Raw genomic sequence first — 19,285 nt, forward strand, 5'->3', positions numbered from 1 at the left:
AAAAAAAAAAAAAAAAAGAAAGAAGACAGCAAATTTTTCTCATAAGTGAAACTGAACAGTAAAGCCAAATAGTTCAACCATGCACATTTTCATGACTGAATACATATGTGAAATAAAAACCTTAAAAGAAAAAAATATTTTCAATTGCTGCTCTAGACTTGAATGAAGTATTTGTTCTTGAATTCATCATTCTGAATACTTTCTTTTAAAATTTCATCAAAATAGATATTGTTTATATCAGTCAACATTTCTCAAAATCTTCCTCTCCTTAAAAGCTTGAAGAGCCAGTCTATCTATGGAAACTATTTCTGCAAAGAATTGTAAATATGAAGAAACACCAAATCAAGTATCTAGGAACAATGTCTTTAGTGTAATAACATCATAGTGATCTTGACATGCTACTAGAATATAGTGTGTTCCAGCACCTTAGTCTGAATACTCAGTATACATGATGGCTTCCTTTGAGCTTACCTTCTGATTCCCTAAAGTATGTGTAAAAGCTCAATAATACTGTAATCTCTGAGGGCTCCAGAACAATTGTTTGACATAGCATCACCAATGGTAATGTCAAAGGAGAGAAAGAAAATGATGTATAATATAATGTTAGTCCAGATGGGATGGACAGTGTGCTTAGGGATGAAAAATGTATGGATGTATAGAGTGGGGCAGTGTGTAGTTTGAGGCCATTCATTATTTTCACTGTAGACCAGAATGATGGAATAGAGTCTGTCTATGCTAAGGGATGGCACCAATCAAGGAAGCATAGCAAGGACACTAAGGGTGTTCTAGGTGACCTTGATAAACTGGAGAAACTTGAAAAAATAGGATGCTGTTCAGTAGGGGCAAGTGTAAGGTCATAGAATCAGTAAGGTTGGAAGGGACCTCTGGAGATCATCTAGTCCAACCTCCCTGCTCAGCAGGGTCACCTAGAGCATGTTAGACACTGTTGCATCCAGGCGGGCCTTGAAGATCCCCAGAGAAGGAGACTCCACAACCTCTCTSGGCAACCTGTGCCAGAGCTCCGTCACTCTCACAGGGAAGAAATTCCCCCTCACGGTCAGGCAGAACTTCCTGTGCTTCAGTTTGTGCCCGTTGCCTCTTGTCCTGTCACACGGGACAACTGAAAAGAGTTTGTCTCTGTCCCCCTGACACCCTCCCTTCAGGTACTTATATGCATTGATCAGATCCCCCCTCAGTCTTCTCTTCCCCAGGCTGAAGAGGCCCAGCTCTCGCAGCCGTTCCTCRYRGGGCAGGTGCTCCAGCCCTCTGATCATCTTTGCAGCCCTACGCTGGACTCTCTCCAGTAGCTCCATGTCTCTCTTGGACTGGGGAGCCCAGAACTGGATGCTGTAGTCGAGATGAGGCCTCCCCAGGGCTGAGYAGAGGGGCAGGATCACCTCCCTCCACCTGCTGGCAACACTTCCTCATGCACCCCAGGAGACCACTGGCTTTCTTGGCCACAAGGGCACATTGCTGGCTCATGGTCAACTTGTTGTCCACCAGCACTCTCAGCTCCTTCTCTGCAGAGCTGCTCTCCAGAAGGTCAGCCCCCAGCCTCTACTGGTGCCTGGGGTTATTCTTCCCTAGGTGCAGGACTCTGCACTTGCCCTTGTTGAACCTCAGGARGTTCCTCTCTGCCCAGCTCTCCAGCCTGTCCAGGTCTCTCTAAATGGCAGCACAGCCCTCAGGTGCGTCAGCCATTCCTCCCAGCTTGGTATCATCAGTAAACTTGCTGAGGAGGCACTCTGTCCCCTCATCCAGGTTGTTGATGTATAAGTTGAACAGAAGATACTACACGAAGAAAGGAAAGAAGAAGACTTCACACAGAAGCAAGAGAAAAGAAATAATCATGTCTCTGGATTCTGAATGGAGAGGAAATAGAAMTAATGGACTTAAATTGCAGCAAGAAATACTTCAGTTGGATATTAAAAAAACCTTCCTATAAACTAAAAATAGCATTGTAACAGACAAGCTGGTGAGACCTTGTTCATCATGGTAAGTCTTCAAGAACAGCAGTAAAAAACATGAAAAAAATGACACATATTGCAAGATCATGCTGGGACAGAGGATGTTCAGAGCTCGTATCAGATCAGAGGGATCTCTCAAGACCTTCTCATCAGCTCTGTTCTAAAAAATCTAGTCTGTTTGTATGCATTTCTGAAAAAACTCCTTAACAGACTACAGATCTCCTTTATCTGCCTCCTTACTTGATCTACGACTACAGCTAGTTTTGGCCTGCCAGGTAGACAGAAATTCAGAATCACTATTCCAGGTGGATCTTGCATACACTAAACTAAACAACAAACCTCTGAAGAGCCTGATGTTGCATTTCAAGAACAGCCTATAAATACAAACTATGCACTAGAAAAATGTCCTGCTCCTAAATATTTCACATGAAGTACTGTGTGTGCATGTATGGAAAACAGTGGTAGAAGTCTCCCATCTGTCTGCTCACGTATAGGCAACTAAAGACTGATGCTTCTAAAGCTTGCTCCTAAAACCTTCCCGTTTTGTTTTGCTTGGTGATGGTAGTGGGTTCTGGGTGGTGGAGGCAGGTAGGCAATCAAGATCTCCCTTGTCCAGGTAAAACCACTTTAGGATTCCCACAGTGAGTTCTATCCTCAGACAGAAAAATGATTACTTCTGTAAGTTACTTCCAGTAGCTTCCAGCTGGTAACTTGTTTTTAAGTAGGTTACACATCCCCAAGGGAATTCAGTCCAGCTGTAAAATTCCAGTATTCTAAAGCCTCACATCTTTTCTGGTAGGGTTGGAGAATCTACTCCTTCAGAAAACAAAGCGCAAAATCTTCTCCCTCCACAATGTCACATAAATCATTTTAAACTGATTCAAATTTCAAGATCCATAAACATTTTCTAACAAACACATGCATGACCCCAATGACATCAGATGGATAATCAAGCCTACTGACAACAAACTTGCTCTCTCCTTAGTAGCAGATGACGTTTTACATTTTTAGGAGTAATCCACAATCCCTCAGGAATTTGGAGACCACAGTCTGAAAATCACTGTTTTCAGCTGTTTCTTTACTTTAGCTTTCCTTAAACACAGCAGCAAGAACTACAAAAATTCTACTGTCCTAGAAGATCATTGCTCAGTTTTAATACAGTTAATAGAACTGACTGTTTTAAAATCTAGTTTAGCCAGTTAAGTAACAGGAAGAGTACCCATTTTCTTTGGTGGATTTCCAAGCTCTACATGGTGATTGAGACAGCACTCTGCAAATAGCCAAAAGCTGTGGGGAGAGTGGCCCTGCTGGATAATAACTCTTAATTAGGTTTTCTGGCTCTCTGGATGGAATACTTGAATAAACTGCTGTTGACATTTAGATGCATGTTTTTAGCTTGAAGATAGATTTGTTTACTGAGTGTCCCTAAGATACATTTGTAGGAAACTCAGTTTTGAAGACAAAAAGTTTGAAGGATTCCAATTCTGAAGTTTGTGAATGTTAACTTTGGAGAGACTGGAGATACTGCCACTGAAACAATTTAGAACTTGCTCTTTTGAGGAAGCGATCTCTGTAAATKATTTCTGAGCTTTGTATTCATTCAGATGGATTCACTATCAAAAGCATTCTTCAGAAGCCCCAGACATTTACATATAAAATTCCAGCTGTAAATTAAACCTTGATGTGATTGCTGCTTAAGGAAGGGACAAGATTTCTGAGTAATACCCAAAAGTGTGTTGCTAAAAAGCGTTCTGATTCTCGATTAAAAACATACCTAGACCAAAACTATCATGTGCCCTGTAGTTAAGATATTTTACTGTTCTCCTTTCCCTGTAAACTTTCATATTGCTTGGGAAAAAATGTTGTAGAAGTGCTGCATTATTAGCTATATGAGCTACACCGAGTAATGGAAGAATAGTAACAGAGTAGTGAGTGTAGTTTAAACTTTAAAGCAACACTCATTGCTTCACCCTTGTCCATTCTTACATCAATGTCTCTGTTATAAAACCTGCTATATCTCTGTCTCTGATCTCTCTGAAAGTATTTTTGACAAGATCTTTCCCAGAGCCCTGGCTTCCCCGCATACACTCTCCATTCCACAGGTATTGCCTTCTGGTCTTTTACTTAGATTTATAATTAAGATTACACTATAATGCAATGAATTGATACAGGCTTTTAAAAAGGACACAGGGAAGATGACAGCAGGTAACTGAGGTCTGCACTAATGACAGGTTTGAATGCATGGGGCTTGGCTGTGGAAGAGCCAACAGGCCTGTCAAAAGCTGATGGGTCAGGATCAGAGGAATGGCCCAGAGGGAGATATCATGCTGCATGTCAACTACAGATGATCCATCATGAAAAGAAAGCTTTCTTTAAATGAGTGGAAGAAGCCTCATGATTGCAGGTTCTTGTAGGGGACTTGAATATCTGCCAGAAGGGCTCAAGTAATCCAGGAAATTTCTGGAAAGTGTTAGGGGAAATAAGGAAGAACTGATTAGGGATATAATAGCCAACAGCATTCTTGGCTGCAGTGACCATGATATGGTTTAGGTTAGTTTAAGATCTCGAGGAACAGAGAAAAGCAGGTAGCAGAATAACAAACCTGGACTTCAGTGGAGTCAACTCTGGTTTGTTCAGCGAACTGGTAAGTGTGATCCCAATGGAGGCTATCCTGAAGGGCAAGGAAGCCCCAGACAGCTCGTTAATCATTAATGACAACCTCTTCAGAGCACAAGGGTAGTCTATCCTGATGTGCCAGAAAATGGGCTTGTATGGTAGGAGGCATCTTGGCTAAAGAGAGAATGCCTGACTGAGCTCAAAGGCAAAACAAGAAAGGGATAAGACATAGTATCAAGGATAGGCTACCATGAAGTAACAAAAAACATCACCCAGGCACRCAGGGGTGAATGTATGAAGGCCAAAACTTGGCTGAAGTTGGAACTGGTTACAGATGTGAATGGCAAAAGGAAAAGCTTTCATGGTTACATCATCAACAGAAGGGAAACAGGGTAAAATGTTGGCTTGCAGGCAACTTCATGATGAAGGACAAGGAAAAGGTTCATGTACTCAKTGGCTTCCTTCCCTCAATCTTTACTAGCATGGTCTGCTCTCAGACCTCCCAGGTCTCTGTGCCTGGTAGTAGAGTTGGGGGTAGGGGGAAGAACAGGTACTACTCACAGTATAAGATGATCAAATTAGGAATTGCTTAAGTAAACTAGGCATACATAAATGTATGAGACTGGACGGGCTGCATGAGAGATCTGGCCAATGCCACTGAGAGGTTGCTCTCTATCATCTCTGAAAAGTTCTGCCAGGGGAAGTCCTCAATGACTGAAAAAAGCAAATGTTATGCCCATCATTCAAAAGGCAGCAGGATTTAAAGAATTATAGGCCAGTCAGCCCTCCATTCCCCAGAAAAAGTATGGACTGGAAGTGTGGAATAAAAATGGATWAAAAAAAGTGGCTGGACAGCTGGGGTCAAAGGGTTGACATCAACAGTTTGAAGTCTAACTGCTGGCTGGTTATGACTTCAGGAGTCAATATTGGGCCAAAATCATTACATCCTAAGTAATGATCTGGACAATGGGATGGACCAGGTTTTCATCAAATTTGTAGATGAAGGGGAAGTAGTTCTTATGCTAGAAAACAGAGTTGCTGTTCAGAGAGCTCAAGAACAGGAGGAATGGGCTTACAASAACCTCTCAAAATTCAAAAATACAAATGCAAAGTCCTGTACTGGAACAGGACAGCCTTCTGCAACAATACAGGCTGAGGACTGACTCTGCAGCTCTGCAGAACAGGACCTGCAAGTGCTGCCAGATAAGGCAAACAGGAGTCATCACTGAGACCTTCTGGCAATTAAGGCAACTGGCTACATTACTAAGTGACTAGTGAGTAGGTCAAAGGAAGTGTTTATTCAAAATAGTACATCCTCTTCTGGGCCTCCAGTACAACAGAGATATCAACAAACTGAACTGAAACCAGTGGACTCTCATTAACCTAATCAGGGGCCTGGAGCACATGAAACACAAGGACAGGCTAAGGTAACTGGATTTGTTTAATGTGGAGAAGAGAAGGTTAAAGGGGGATCTAATTCCTGTCTTACACTACCAAAAGAGAAGTTAAGAAGGAGTCATATTTTTCTCAGAGGGGCACACATAAAAGAGAAGAGGCAATGGATACAAGCTGAAACAAGAGAAATTCCAGATGGACCTAACAACATTTTGTTCACAATAAACCCGGTTAAGCAAKTTAATAAGCTGCTCAGAGAATCCGTGGAATCTCTATCCTTGATATTTTCACAACTCAGCTGCATAGGCTCTGAGTAACCTCATTTAACCTTGAGCAGATCACCTTGCCTCTAGGTTCCTCTCTTTCTTAAAGCAGGTGTCAAGGAATCTCCCCTTGGATGAGATSAGACTCATCTTACCATGTAAAAATAATAAAGCATTTTGTTTCGTAGATGATCAACTTGTTCTCATCATTACCATTCTGATAGTGTTTATAGCAGCTGTGTTTGTTTGCTTTTTAAATAAGTTGTGGTTTTAAATTTGATTCTAGGTCACCAATGGAAACTCTGAATAGTTGAACACATATTAGTCCCTGAAGAATCCTATTAGAAACACTCATCATGTGACTGCATATAGGAAACTACTTTGAGAGCTGCCAGCCATCTCTTAATCCATTTAACCTGTGTCCTTCCCATTAAAAGTAGCTTACAATCAGTCTTCTTCTAGTAGTCAGCTACTAAACAGTTTATTTTTTATTCAGTATTTGATATTGATGTAATTACAGTTTGTTTTCCAGGAATGCAATCCAGAAATGCAAAGATATTACTAAGAGCTGCAGTTGTTCTTAGCAGCCATGCTGAATCATTACACATTTGGTTAGAAAYACCCCAACGTTTCTATCTTATGAATGCATCTAATTTTTCGCATGAATTCCTAAAGGGAAAAAAGAAATGTTGAGAGCTTTACATTTAACTCACAGTTTTCCATTTGACGAACACTTGTCACCTCCAACTTCCTTACGGAAGACAAATTAAACCTTCCTTTTTATATTTATTTCATTATTTGCATGAGCTTCAGTGAAGTCCAGGACAGTTCTAGGAATAAGGCTTAAATAACTTGTACTTCCAAATGGCAAATTTAATATGTTAACACTGAGCTCTGTGTGTTAATGTAGGACACTTGTTTTTTAGGCTCAACAAACGGCAAGTAATTCCATATGAACTGAATATTCCCACCCACAGAAATATAATTCAGCTTTCCTAAGCTGTAAACAATAGAGAATTAATATGCCTCTCAGAGGCAGAGCCAGGAAAAAGAACAACCACACCCCAAATCCAATTGAGATTCTCAGTTAGATATTTTTCAGTCTTTCTTTTCTGAAACAGGTCATATTCTCCTACTAACAAGGTGTGTGGCAGAAGCAATTTTTTTGATGTTTTTTAAAATGTTTAAGAATTGCGTGTGGTTAAGGAAGAAACATATTTAATATTAGTCTTTTACGCTAATCGACTTCATTGAACTTCTCTGAAGAGCATCTAAAAATAGGAGTAGTGTTAGAGAAGTAACACTGACATGACAAAATATCTTTAAGAGAAAGAAGTCCAAAAACCAAAAAATGCAGGAATCATTAGAAATTACAATTTTCTTTAAATCAATTTAATTTCAGCTTTCACTACTAGATAAATGAGGTTATTTAGTATTTGTATAATGTTTAATGCACTGGAACAATTTTATTTCTTCTGGGTTTATAAAAGCCATTCAAAATGTCACAGCTTCAAACTCATCTATTGCAACATTCATATAAGATTATTTTAAGGCTTCCTTGCCTCATTTTTTTAAAAGATAAATCTAAGTAGCATGTAATATCTGTTGGTAAACCAGTGTGYTATAATTCTTAGTTAAGGATCACAAAAAATATTGTCAATTAAAAAGCATCAGATATTTAAAAAAAAAGAGAATAACTAGAAGTAAAATAAGAAATTCAAACTGTTAACAATATATGATAAAGCTTAAGTATTTTTGATTTCACAGTTTAAATTTCTTCTAGGACTGTCAAGTTTACCTGTTTCTAATTATAATTAAGAGTTGCTAAATATTGTACACATCAAAGACAAGATGTATTGATATTCAAAAATTAAGTCTACCTAGGTGATGATTAAATAGGAAGGAGATATTTCATTATGGAAAATGCTTGTAAGATTTACAGGCAGATTCATAGATTTTTTAAAGCCCTACAAAAGCTATTACTGTCTAATGAGATCTTCTGAACAACACGTTGGAAAGAAACTCACCTCCTAACTTCTGCATCTGACTCAGTTCTCCTGCCTGAATTATCTTTGACTTTTTGAAGGACACCCAACTCTTTTTTTACACATTCAAAATGATGGAGAATTTACCAAGTCTGTAAGCTGCTTCTGTAGTTAACTACACTTATTCTTAAAAGGTGTTAATTTTGAGCTTGTTCAGACTTCGATAGACTGACTCTCTAATGAATTATTTTTAAAGCAAGACTAAAAAGTGCTGTCATTAGAAAAATCTCTACCCAGCCTCTGTATGCTGTAACTGAGCCATTGTTTAACATATCCTTGCACAAACTGAAAAAAATCTAACATCTCAAGCTTCACACTCTGAAGTGTAATTTCTAAACTTGCAAGTCTTCCCATAGTTCTCTTGTGATGTTGGTCTCACTAAAACCTCACTAATACTGTCTGCATGAAATAAAACCACTTAATACTACMTGCTAGTAAAAGCAAGATTCACCCTTGCTTATGTAAGACCGTTCTATTCTGAATGTTTCTATCAGTGTGCTAATARCTTAGTATTAAAAATTACTATTACAGTGGAAGATCATAGTTAAGGTAGACATTAGAAAGTCCATTCAGAAGTAATCTTCCTTCATGTCAGAACAAGTGTGTAAGAGCAGTTTCCAAGTATTTGCCACAATCATCAATTATTTTGCCACAAAGATGGCATATTATTTTCTTATCTGAAAGGACTGCTTTGAGCCGTAGTACTAGAGAAGGACATGCTCCATGAGAAACACACTGCAAAAGCTCTTCTTAAAACTGCCATGAAAATTTTGCATTCAGGCACTAAGTATAATCACCTAATTCTATCCCTCTCTCCCACAGTRTCAGCCCAGCTGAATATTTGCATGTCCTTTACCTAGTCTACAGGAATTCTGATGCTTTTTGTTAATTAATACAAGTAGACAAACCCCAATATTTGCAATTTGAAATTTGGAAGAAGTCCAATATGCCAAAACAAGTCTCAAAACCAAGCAAAACAAAGGAGGAAAGAACTGTAAATTATGATCAAGSTTGTCTGGAAGTTAAATGATGCAACCAGAAAGAAAACATACTCTATTCTCAGACTAACCCTTTCATTAACTGATCAGTCTTAAAGACATTAATAGTAACTTTATTAAGAACAAGAAAGGTCACATGATAGACCAATATAAGGTAACCACCACTGTAAAAAGTGGCAGTGCATTACATTTTTTTAAATTAGTCTAGAGCAATTTCTAATTTAAAAAGCCTATTTTTATGGAATGATAAATTAGACCATAGATGAATTATTTTACAGATTAATATACATAGTTTTAAATGCAATCAGAATTTTAAATGTTTCTAATAGCTGTAGTACTTATAGCAGGATCTTTAAGTGCTAGCAAATTACAATTGTTCTCTTAACATACTGGTTTAATTTAACATCTCCCAAGTTGCAAAAAAAAATGATTTCTTCAGGGGAATATACTCATTCACCATATTTCCTTTTGGAATGATAAAATAAGACATTTAAAAGGAAATGAATGATCTTCAAAAAGCAATACAATATTGCTAATTATTACACTACAGTGCTGATACGCTTATCTCAGACTTACAGAGAACAAAAATCAGGCAAGACATAGGTATAAACCAGAAGCACCTAACCCCTCATTTCCAGGCAAAAATAAACCAGGCACATGCTGGCTGCCTGGTACGGGTAGAGTGCATCAACACACGCTGAGAGCAGTGGGAACTCAGAGAGTTATGGTATCTCCCAATGAATATATAAATGCATCACCTGCGGACTAATTAAAATTACTTACATACTTTTGCACTAGGTATAAAGCTGAATTTGTTACCAGTGTTTAGGAGTTTTGTCTAACCTGCTGCTTCATGAGAGAGCAGCAGACATTTCACTTGTGTTAGTCATTCGATCAAATAACTGGAATTGCCATGTGACACCTACACTGAACATTTCAGACTGCAAATCACATGAACAATATATACTAAAGTGAGAAGGTTACATTGAAAGTTTTTGTATTTTTAAGGGAATTTTTTTCTTTCTCTGTTGTCTTAGGAAAGGTTGGCTTAGAGTGAAACAGTCCTTACCTGTGCACAATCAAGACAAAAGTTCTTCAGCATTGGTTTACGAAGTCTGAGGACTATATATCTGTTTTTCTCCTCTTTTTCCTTTCAGTTTTTATTCTTCTGGCTATTAAAAGAAGCTTGGAAGCTGGAACCAAGCTGGACCCAAAGATTGCCCAAGTCTGCAGAGAGTTTTAAACAGTATGCTGAGATGCCACGCTTCAAGCACCTCAATGGAATTTTACTTCACAGTAGTGATACAGTCAAGACTCAACAGAGTTTAAACATCTATAATTTGGGAAATACGTATTTTATACGATTCTTCTTGCCCAGCTGGGGACCTCAGGCTAGGGAGATTTCCTGTTACACTGTTTCCTTTAAACACACCTCTGGTTGATGCCAAGCAAAACAGCAGGTTTGGCTCAAGCATGTAAACCTTGGTGTTTGGTGTTATAAGGCAGGTACGGGTACAGGGGAGAAAGGGGGTACCATGGTCTGGAAAAGGAGGGCAACTAAAGTATTTGGCCTCTTACGTAATAAGAAAGGAAACAGTGCACGCAAAAGTTAGGCATCCAAGGACCCAAATGTGTCTTATTTTAGGTGGAAGCAATAAAAAGCACTACAAAATATAAAAATGAGAGAAATTATGTATGATAGTATTTGTTTGCTGTCTAGAAAATGACTAATACATTTGATTATAAATTAATTTTGATTTTTAGAGAAACATTAAAGTTAGATGAACTACTGATTTATTTGTTTCTAGAAGAATAATTTCTCCCATCATGTAATGTAACAAAAAAGCAAGACACCGTCACTGTGGAAACAGAGAGACATAAACAACCAACAAAGTTCAGAGTGATACCGAAAAAGAGAGTTTCACCTCTAGGTCTCTGGTTGAATTTTAAATAGAGAAATTGCCACATGCTTTCTAAGAGTTGTTTGATTTCCTGGGTCAGCGTGGTCTCAAATGGACAAGTTTTCCCATCATAAACACTGTAACAACAGATAACATCATTTACAAACCCAACAGAAAGGAACACCCTTGAACCAATATTCCTGAAAACACTGTGTCACAGTAGCTTTCCGTTTGCAAAAATGGGAACACACCAGTTTTCCTCTCCCCTAGTATCTAAAGCCGAATATTATTTCACTGCACACCATAATGAAAATATAATCACCTCCTTCCCCTCATTTTCAGTTTCTGAAAGCTTTCAAGGGCAGCCGACTCAGCCCCAGTGCTGCTACCTTAGGAACAAGTGTAAATCATTTTACAAGTAGCCTTCTGATCAGATACATTGCTTTTTTAAAAAACTTATCAGAGAAGTGGTCCGGCAGGGCTGGCTAAATGTTTTTTGACCCTTTCAAACACTGAACAAGCCTGCTGTAAAAAAACAGGCAAAGAAACCACAGCAACGCAAAGCAAAAAAACCCAACAAATCCCCCTTCCTCCTTTAATTGCAAATGCTAGCCAGACTTGCTGGTTAGAGCATCAGGAGTTTACATATATGCTCGACTAAAACTAAATATATAGTTGAATATTTAAAAATAAAACTGAGAAAGATAATTGCATAATTAATAAAGAAGTAGTCTTAGGATSAATGGTCACCTCAAATTATAAAACCATAGCATAAAATACACAATTCATTTCAAACAATTTCATTTGATTTATGTGTCATAAAAAAGCAAAACACTCGCTATACAAGTATTTTCAGTGGCTGAAAATCTGACTCGTTATCATTAAAAAACCAAAAATACAGACATTCCTCTTGTTAGGTTGAAGCATTCTCAACATAATCAAACGTAAAAGCCACTGATGGAAATATTTCTAATATTTTGCAGTTATACAGCATTACACTGCTGTGTTCTAAACAGATTACCCTGCCTGTACCTGAGAGGTATTAGTTAAACTTCACACTATGTTTCGTAAAGCACTCTGCACTTTTCTGGCCTCTCTCATCCTAAGACCTCAGAACAGTGAACACTCTTTTCTTGCAAATTCACTTAAACAACATTATAAATGAAATTTCATTGCATGTCCACTGAAAATAAAAGTGCAGAAATAGGAAAGAAAGCATGAAGCTTGGCCTGCCTCAGAAGCAGCTATGAGTGGCTCTAAAAAACACACATAATGTTGCCTTCTCCGGATCTTTCAGACCAAAAGGAGTGAGAGGAGTGGAATTTTTACAGTATCTACAAAAGTTGACCATAGACTCTATTTAGTATAGTAAAGAAGGAAAATTTTAGGGAAATGGTATCAGAAACCATTCTTACTGTTCAACAAGGACACCCTATTTTCTCCAACTGTTGCAGAACCAAAGCCATCAAACGTATTTTCAAGAAAATATTCAAATAAAATGGATGAAGTGTCAACACTTGGCTGCTTGTTTAAGTTGGACAWAATTATAAAAGCTGTTACAGTGTGTTCAATTTGTTCCAATGTTATTATATACCATAAGGACTCATTGGAGCAGTGAGAATATTGCAGSAAAGGGCGTGAAGATTACAAGATGTCTTAAACCTCTCCCTTGTACAGTGTGAAACACAATATGAAGCAGAAGAAATTCTTTTAGTGGAGTTAATTCTTTCACATCAGGTCCCAGTAGGGAAAAAAGAATCCCAGCTYGTTACTATGTAAGGACACTTTGTTATTTGCTTAACAGGAAGTTAAATGAATCAAAGCTTCAGACAGTAAAAAAMCTGCAATAAATTAATGTGCTAAATTTTTAATATGAAGGCAAATCAGATTTATTTAAAAACTGAAGTCTCTGTTCTGATGCACTTTGTATTTTTCCAAGGTGTAAAGTGATCTCACAGTTTATGGTATTTTTCATAGCTTTTCCTTTCTGAAGACACTGAAGTTTTATCTAACCACTGAGACACATGGCAAGAAATCTGGGTGTTATTCCTCCTTTTCCTGCATTTATTCCTGAGAGTAAGTAGCATGGCAGGGTCATGTCAAGAGCTAAACTCTCTTCTTTACCACAACAGGGAGGCCTACTGGTGACTACGTATCGGGAACAGTTCTTGGCTCACATCATCACCGCAACCATGACCAAATATTGCCTGGGAAGGTGCTAGCTGGAGTGGGATGTAACTGTGCTGGGAAATGCGCTAACATTTAAAGAGTATGGACAACCATAGGATAGTGCTCTGGGTTCTGCCGTGGCCCTGCTGAGTTTATTTTATACATGTAGTCCAGGTGACAAATCAACAGGACCTTGGCAAACTGCATCTGTTCATGTTTCAGGTCTATCTCAACTGACGAAAAATGGTGTATCAGAGCTCAATACTTACATCACAACCGCCGCTTGCATTTTCAGCTCAAAATACATTTGAATATTAAGTTCTTTTCTCTTCCTCAGACTAGAAACACAATGGAAGTCCCCAGTTACTGTCTGTCCAGCAAGCGAGTACTTCTCACCTACGAAAGTCTTCTGATACATTTTCTAAACACCAGCTGAGCAGTAGTTCTCTAGTCCAGCTGCAACATAGACATGTCAGTTGGCAATTCTGGACTACYGTGCCTTTGCATGGCTGCTCAGAGGCTGTGGAGAACGATGCATGCCTCAGGCCTCTCCACAGGGTTTACGGTGTCCTCATCTCTGCACTCAGTTCCAACGCTCAGCTAAGCCGTGCAGTCAGAGCCTAGGATAATAGGTGTGCACCAACGGCACACCGACCTTACGATGTTACACTAAACACCTTGAACCTCAACTGGAAAACAGCACGCCAGCTGCATGAAGCCTTAGTTGTTTAACAACACCCATTCATCTATACTTCTTGTCCAGTACAGATGTTTTGTTTTGAAAATTAGATTTCCATACATTTATCAAAGTAGTCAACATCACAGTATCTCTGTACACCACAGGTAARTGAAAAGCAAAGAGTTCTTTCCATAAATAAGAATTATATATTCCATAACTCATTATATCTTCCACAAGATCAGGTAAGAAAAAAGACAGTCAATCACAAATTAGGAGATTCCAAGGCTATAGCAACTACTGGTAAAACTAGCGTGATAAATGCACAACAGCTTATTTCAGTCATAAATCACTAGAGAAAGAGGACCTTAAACTTTTTTAATTGATCAGAATTTTTAAATATCGGTGTCATATTTTTTTTTCCTGTTATGCTATTATTCAAGTATGGAAACTACCATGGAAATTCACTAAAGTTTCATTCAGGCTAGCCCCTATTTGGAAATCTTATGCTCTGCAAAACTGTGCTAATGTAGAGTATTCCTCATGGTGGGGTTTATGCAGTGGTGGATCCCTCTCATGGCTTATAAATCTCTTTTCCAACAACTGCTCCTCACTCAGATGTAGATATATTACTCCAAATAAGCCCCCAGACTGATTTGAACTTCACAGAATATTACTGCTTTAGCATACATCCAAGCACTATAAACTTTTAAGGGACAAGCCTCCAAGTAATTGTTTCTTAGGATATAAAATATATAATACTTATATTTCAAAGTAATAACAATAAAAAATTACTTGTTCTGCACTGGAGAATTTCCCTCTACTTCAGTTTACTATTTATAAACCATCAGTCTGGGATTAATTATTATAAATCCTTAAAGCCGAAAAGAAGATTTTAGGCATGTTATGTTATGTATAATCTATACCATTATTAAACTGAAGCTCAAACACATATGATGCCCTATTTCTGTAGGTTACCTTTAAATATTTATCCGTGGTAGGTTTTATTCCTCCAGAGAAAGCATTTCTTATAATTTTCAAAACACTGGACTGCCAGAACATTACAAGAATTCTATTCTGATGTAACTTTGTATGGAAGAAACAGTATTATTTATGAAGTACTCTGCACACTCACCTGGCACCCCATCTCTCATCCAGTAATCAATGTCTGTTCCATCTGCAGCATCATAAATATCTGTAATATTGATAGGCAGCAGTAGAGTCATGATCTCTTTCACAATGTCACGAGCTTCATCAGTACCAGTAAAAGCCAGTCCCATTGGCYTGAAGGTGCCCTCATCAGACTCCATGACAATATCGAAGTTGGAGATATTTTCCTARAAGTGTAAGGAAAGAATATATTCTTCTGTAACTTCTGTTCTTAACTATCAGGATGTATTGGATTCTGTACGTTTCTGTGACAGCAGACAATATCAAAGGTATTGAAGAAGCAGAGAAACTCTCCTGTAATTATACGTAATATAAGCATAAATTAAGAGGCCTAATCTCTCTAGTTGAAAATACTGAAATAATTCAAGATCGATTTTGAGATATTAGTATTTTATTGGATCCACAACATGACTGGCCCAGTGTTCCCAAAATAATTGCAATGTAACTAAAAAGTACCAGCTAGAAATGTAAGCCATCACCACTATCATTTTATTTTCACTTGCACCTTTTGTTTTCTTCTCAAATCTGAAGCTCAAGAATTTCTGTTGCAGAGTGGAGAGTGTGTTGTCTATTCAGCTTTAAAATTAGACATACTGAAAGGCTGGTCACACAGTGAAGGATAACCCATTTGACAAACCAGCTGCTCTCTTTTCAGAAGCATATTATTTTTGATACACTATGTGGTCAACTCTGACTTAGCTAGAGGACTGAAATTCTAAGGGTCACTTTAACCCGAAGGAACTAACACCTATTTGAMAGAAAGTTAGTATTTTTCAAGGTAAATCCTTGAAAAAGGAAAGGTGAAATTTTAAGAATATGTCTATAAATGGCATAACAATTGCTTTCAGTGTGCACTTGGAATATTCTTTCCAGCTAGAAGAATAAAACTTGGCTTCCAGAGCCATTTATTTGCCTCTTATACACTCAGAGCACTCAGTCATAAAGGTCTAACTGAAATAAAGTACTTACAAAACTTCACAGGAAGAAAAGTTTTATTCTTTTTGAGAGCCACTTAAACTATTTTTGCAAAATAATGCAGTTTATGGCCTAGTCCTGCAGAAAAACTTAYACTTCAAACTACCTTGAAAATGACTAAGAGAACTTACTCATACTTGCAAGGGACAGGAGATTTTACTTCTATGCCCAGATCTGCTTTCAGAATTRTATGTCTGTCATGGGTTATTGGAAGAGCTATGTACTGTCAATGAGTAATAGATCCATGTTATTAACAGCTTATATAAGCTTGCAATTCAATAAATAATTCCTTCACCTTTTTCTAGACATAAATATGAACTACAAATAAGAACTACAGGTCTATGAATACACAAATATCAAAACTTGACCCCGTAAGTTTTCAGAAATTCTCCACAGAAYTTGCCAAGAATTCTGTCTTATGTTATTGTATTTATATATTTCATACTTATAGTTTTCCAGAATTTTTCTATTTTCAGTAAAGTAAGTTCCAACATAATAGAGGTATTCACTTCTAACTTAGAAACATATACAGCAGTTMAGAAATTTGATACAAACTCCTTGTATACAAAGAAGCAATCGTAAAGGTTATAGCTTAAAATAACCCATCTACCTATTCACTTATCAACTGTTGGAAATCAAGATGAAATAACTGACATTATCACCAAATTGACAATTGCTATTTTTGTACAATGAAAAAAATCTTACRTCTTTAAAAGTCTAAGCATAAAGAATTAGGATACATGTGGTCTCTAACCCTGTGATCAAAAGCAGGTCACAAATCTCAACATGAGATCATGATAATGCCAATCCTCTCTACATTGTGGAAGAGAAGCAGGCCAAGGAAAACATACTGTATTGTAAAAGGAACTAATGATGCTCAACATTTGCAGGTACAACAACCATCTTTATATTTTAAGCCAAATAGCTAAGACAGAATAAGAGTTAGGGAAGACACTACAAATTTCTAAAACAGAATAAAGGTTTGCCATTGAAGAGTCAGTATTTACTGAAGTTAATAAATTTATTTTTTGTGAACAGGTGGAAGACAGAGGGGAGGGATGCTTTCAGTCAACCACATGTGATAACTGTTAGCAAGAGGAACTTAGTAATATTGCCCACTGTATAATACTGAGATGGAATTGATTCAGAAATTGCCTTTTTGGCTGATCTTCAAAACAGAACTTCTCATAGTTTTTAAAGAAGTTGCAATGTGTAGTAGTAATAAGGCCAATGGAAACGATTACTCAGGGTTGGGGGAGAACAGCACTAAAGTAAGGAGAAGAAGAAGTATGGGAACAGCATGGATACCCACAAGAAAAATCTATACCTACCTGTATGTAGAACAGAACTCCTAAGTTACAGAACTGTATAAACTGCTAGGAGAATTACAGCATTCACCAATTGCTTCCTTTCTCATATAAATGTTCACATCTGTTTTTAATATGAAACAGAAAAACGAACCACCCACAAGACATGACATCATATTTTTGCTCTTCATTTATACTGTAAAACTGTTCAATTCTTAGAATGTTCTGTAGTGACATGAAAACAAAATATTTTGGGGAGAGAGAACAGACTCATTTGGGAACTAAAAATAACTACTTGAAGTATCATATGTCCTTGAGAAAGTTTTTTCCCTGCTTGGTCCACTAGAAGGTATGATTAAATCTATTCACTGTCAAGTTTGCAAGTAGGATATTGCAATCATAAAAAAAGGGGGTTGGGCTGACTTCACCATACCCACTTCTGTATATATCTGTATTTTAGCACTTCTGCCTATACAGAAAAAAGTATGCCTTGGAAAATGTGCCATGTGAAAAAAGCATCCTTTGTCCTATACAGTGGAGGAATAACTGCCATTTCTCAAAGCAGTCTGAGGTTGCACATTGGCTAATTAAAGTAAACAGTAATACGAAACAAATTGATTTTATAAAATAACTGTAGGCTCAGCTGTTTCCTCCATCTCCTCATACTGAATGCATTATTTGAATAAGCAACCTCAGTTTAAGCTCAGTCCACAGTTTTTTCAGAGAATAATCCCTTTTGCTGCATCCTGTTACTGTGCCATTTAGCACACACCAGAAAATTAAATCCTGTTAAAGTAACCTGCTGCCTAATTCTCTGAATATCAAAATAGACATGTTTATCCTTTACATTTCTGTGACTGGGTCAGAAGTGGTCACTTCTCTTTGTCTCATCATGTTTACATCTTACAAGAATGAAACATTACAATTAAATGAAACATTACAATAAAGATTACATGGGAAAACTGGCTTTTTACAGTTTGCTGTTTTCATTGTATAGTCAAATAGGCATGCTCCTTGCCAATACTTCCTCTATTTTTAAATTTTCAAATTTATTTATTTATAAAACAATCTATTTTTATCTGTGTTAAGCAAAACCAAAATATATTTTAAATGTTTCTTATCTCTCAGGCAAGCACTTCAAAACATGAAATTACAATCAAATCTTTCTAATCAAGAAAAYATAAACCTTGTTATATATGTGACAAAGAATAACCTGTACTTCTCTCAGTAAAAAGTCCCACTTAGAGCAGACACTGGGAAACCCAGGTAGCTACTTATTCAGTCCAAAATCCGCATAACACCTACCAATGAAAAAGTAGATTCCAGCCTCTCGTGACTCCTCTACTGAGTCACTGAGGCAATTCCTCTTACCCAGCTAAAGCAGTAAGAAATCTGAAAGGATAACGGAGGGAACAGCTATCCTGAAAGACTTCAGAAATCTGTAGCTATTTAAAATAGTGTTACTATTTGTCCAACAGCTAATTTCCTGGGTTTTTTAATCCTGAGAAAAATCATCATTTTACAGAGAAAATACTTAAGTTTTTACTGTCAAAGCACTATTTTTGACTAAGGGCTAATTTGTTCTAGTAATAAGGGACATCAGTGCATTTTTAGCTCTCTGTTATTGATTTATATTTAACTTCAGGAAACACCAACACCTGTAGTCTTGCATTCCAGTGCTTGATTCAGAGCAGCTTGGATCTAAGTATAGCATGGCAACAATCATTTCACACAACTAAGTATTTAATAATACATAAACATTGCATAGTGTAGTTTTGAACTGCCGTTTTAGGATTAAGATTA

The 19,285-nt window shown here is 37.4% G+C and overlaps 1 protein-coding gene across 3 annotated transcripts in view; it reads right to left on the bottom strand.

Annotated features, from left to right (window-relative positions):
* CPQ (carboxypeptidase Q) overlaps positions 1–19,285 on the bottom strand; it is a 160,118-nt gene that overhangs the window by 18,091 nt on the left and 122,742 nt on the right. For all 3 annotated transcript variants that reach the window (XM_085303062.1, XM_085302892.1, XM_085302976.1), the window contains one exon: positions 15,166–15,367. In XM_085303062.1, the coding sequence (XP_085159188.1) occupies positions 15,166–15,367 (202 nt within the window). The remainder of the gene's footprint in view (positions 1–15,165; positions 15,368–19,285) is intronic.

The sequence above is a fragment of the Rhea americana genome, unplaced genomic scaffold (genome assembly GCF_003343005.1).
Source record: "Rhea americana isolate MKP2758 unplaced genomic scaffold, rheAme1 scaffold_0, whole genome shotgun sequence".
Taxonomy (NCBI): Eukaryota; Metazoa; Chordata; class Aves; order Rheiformes; family Rheidae; genus Rhea; species Rhea americana.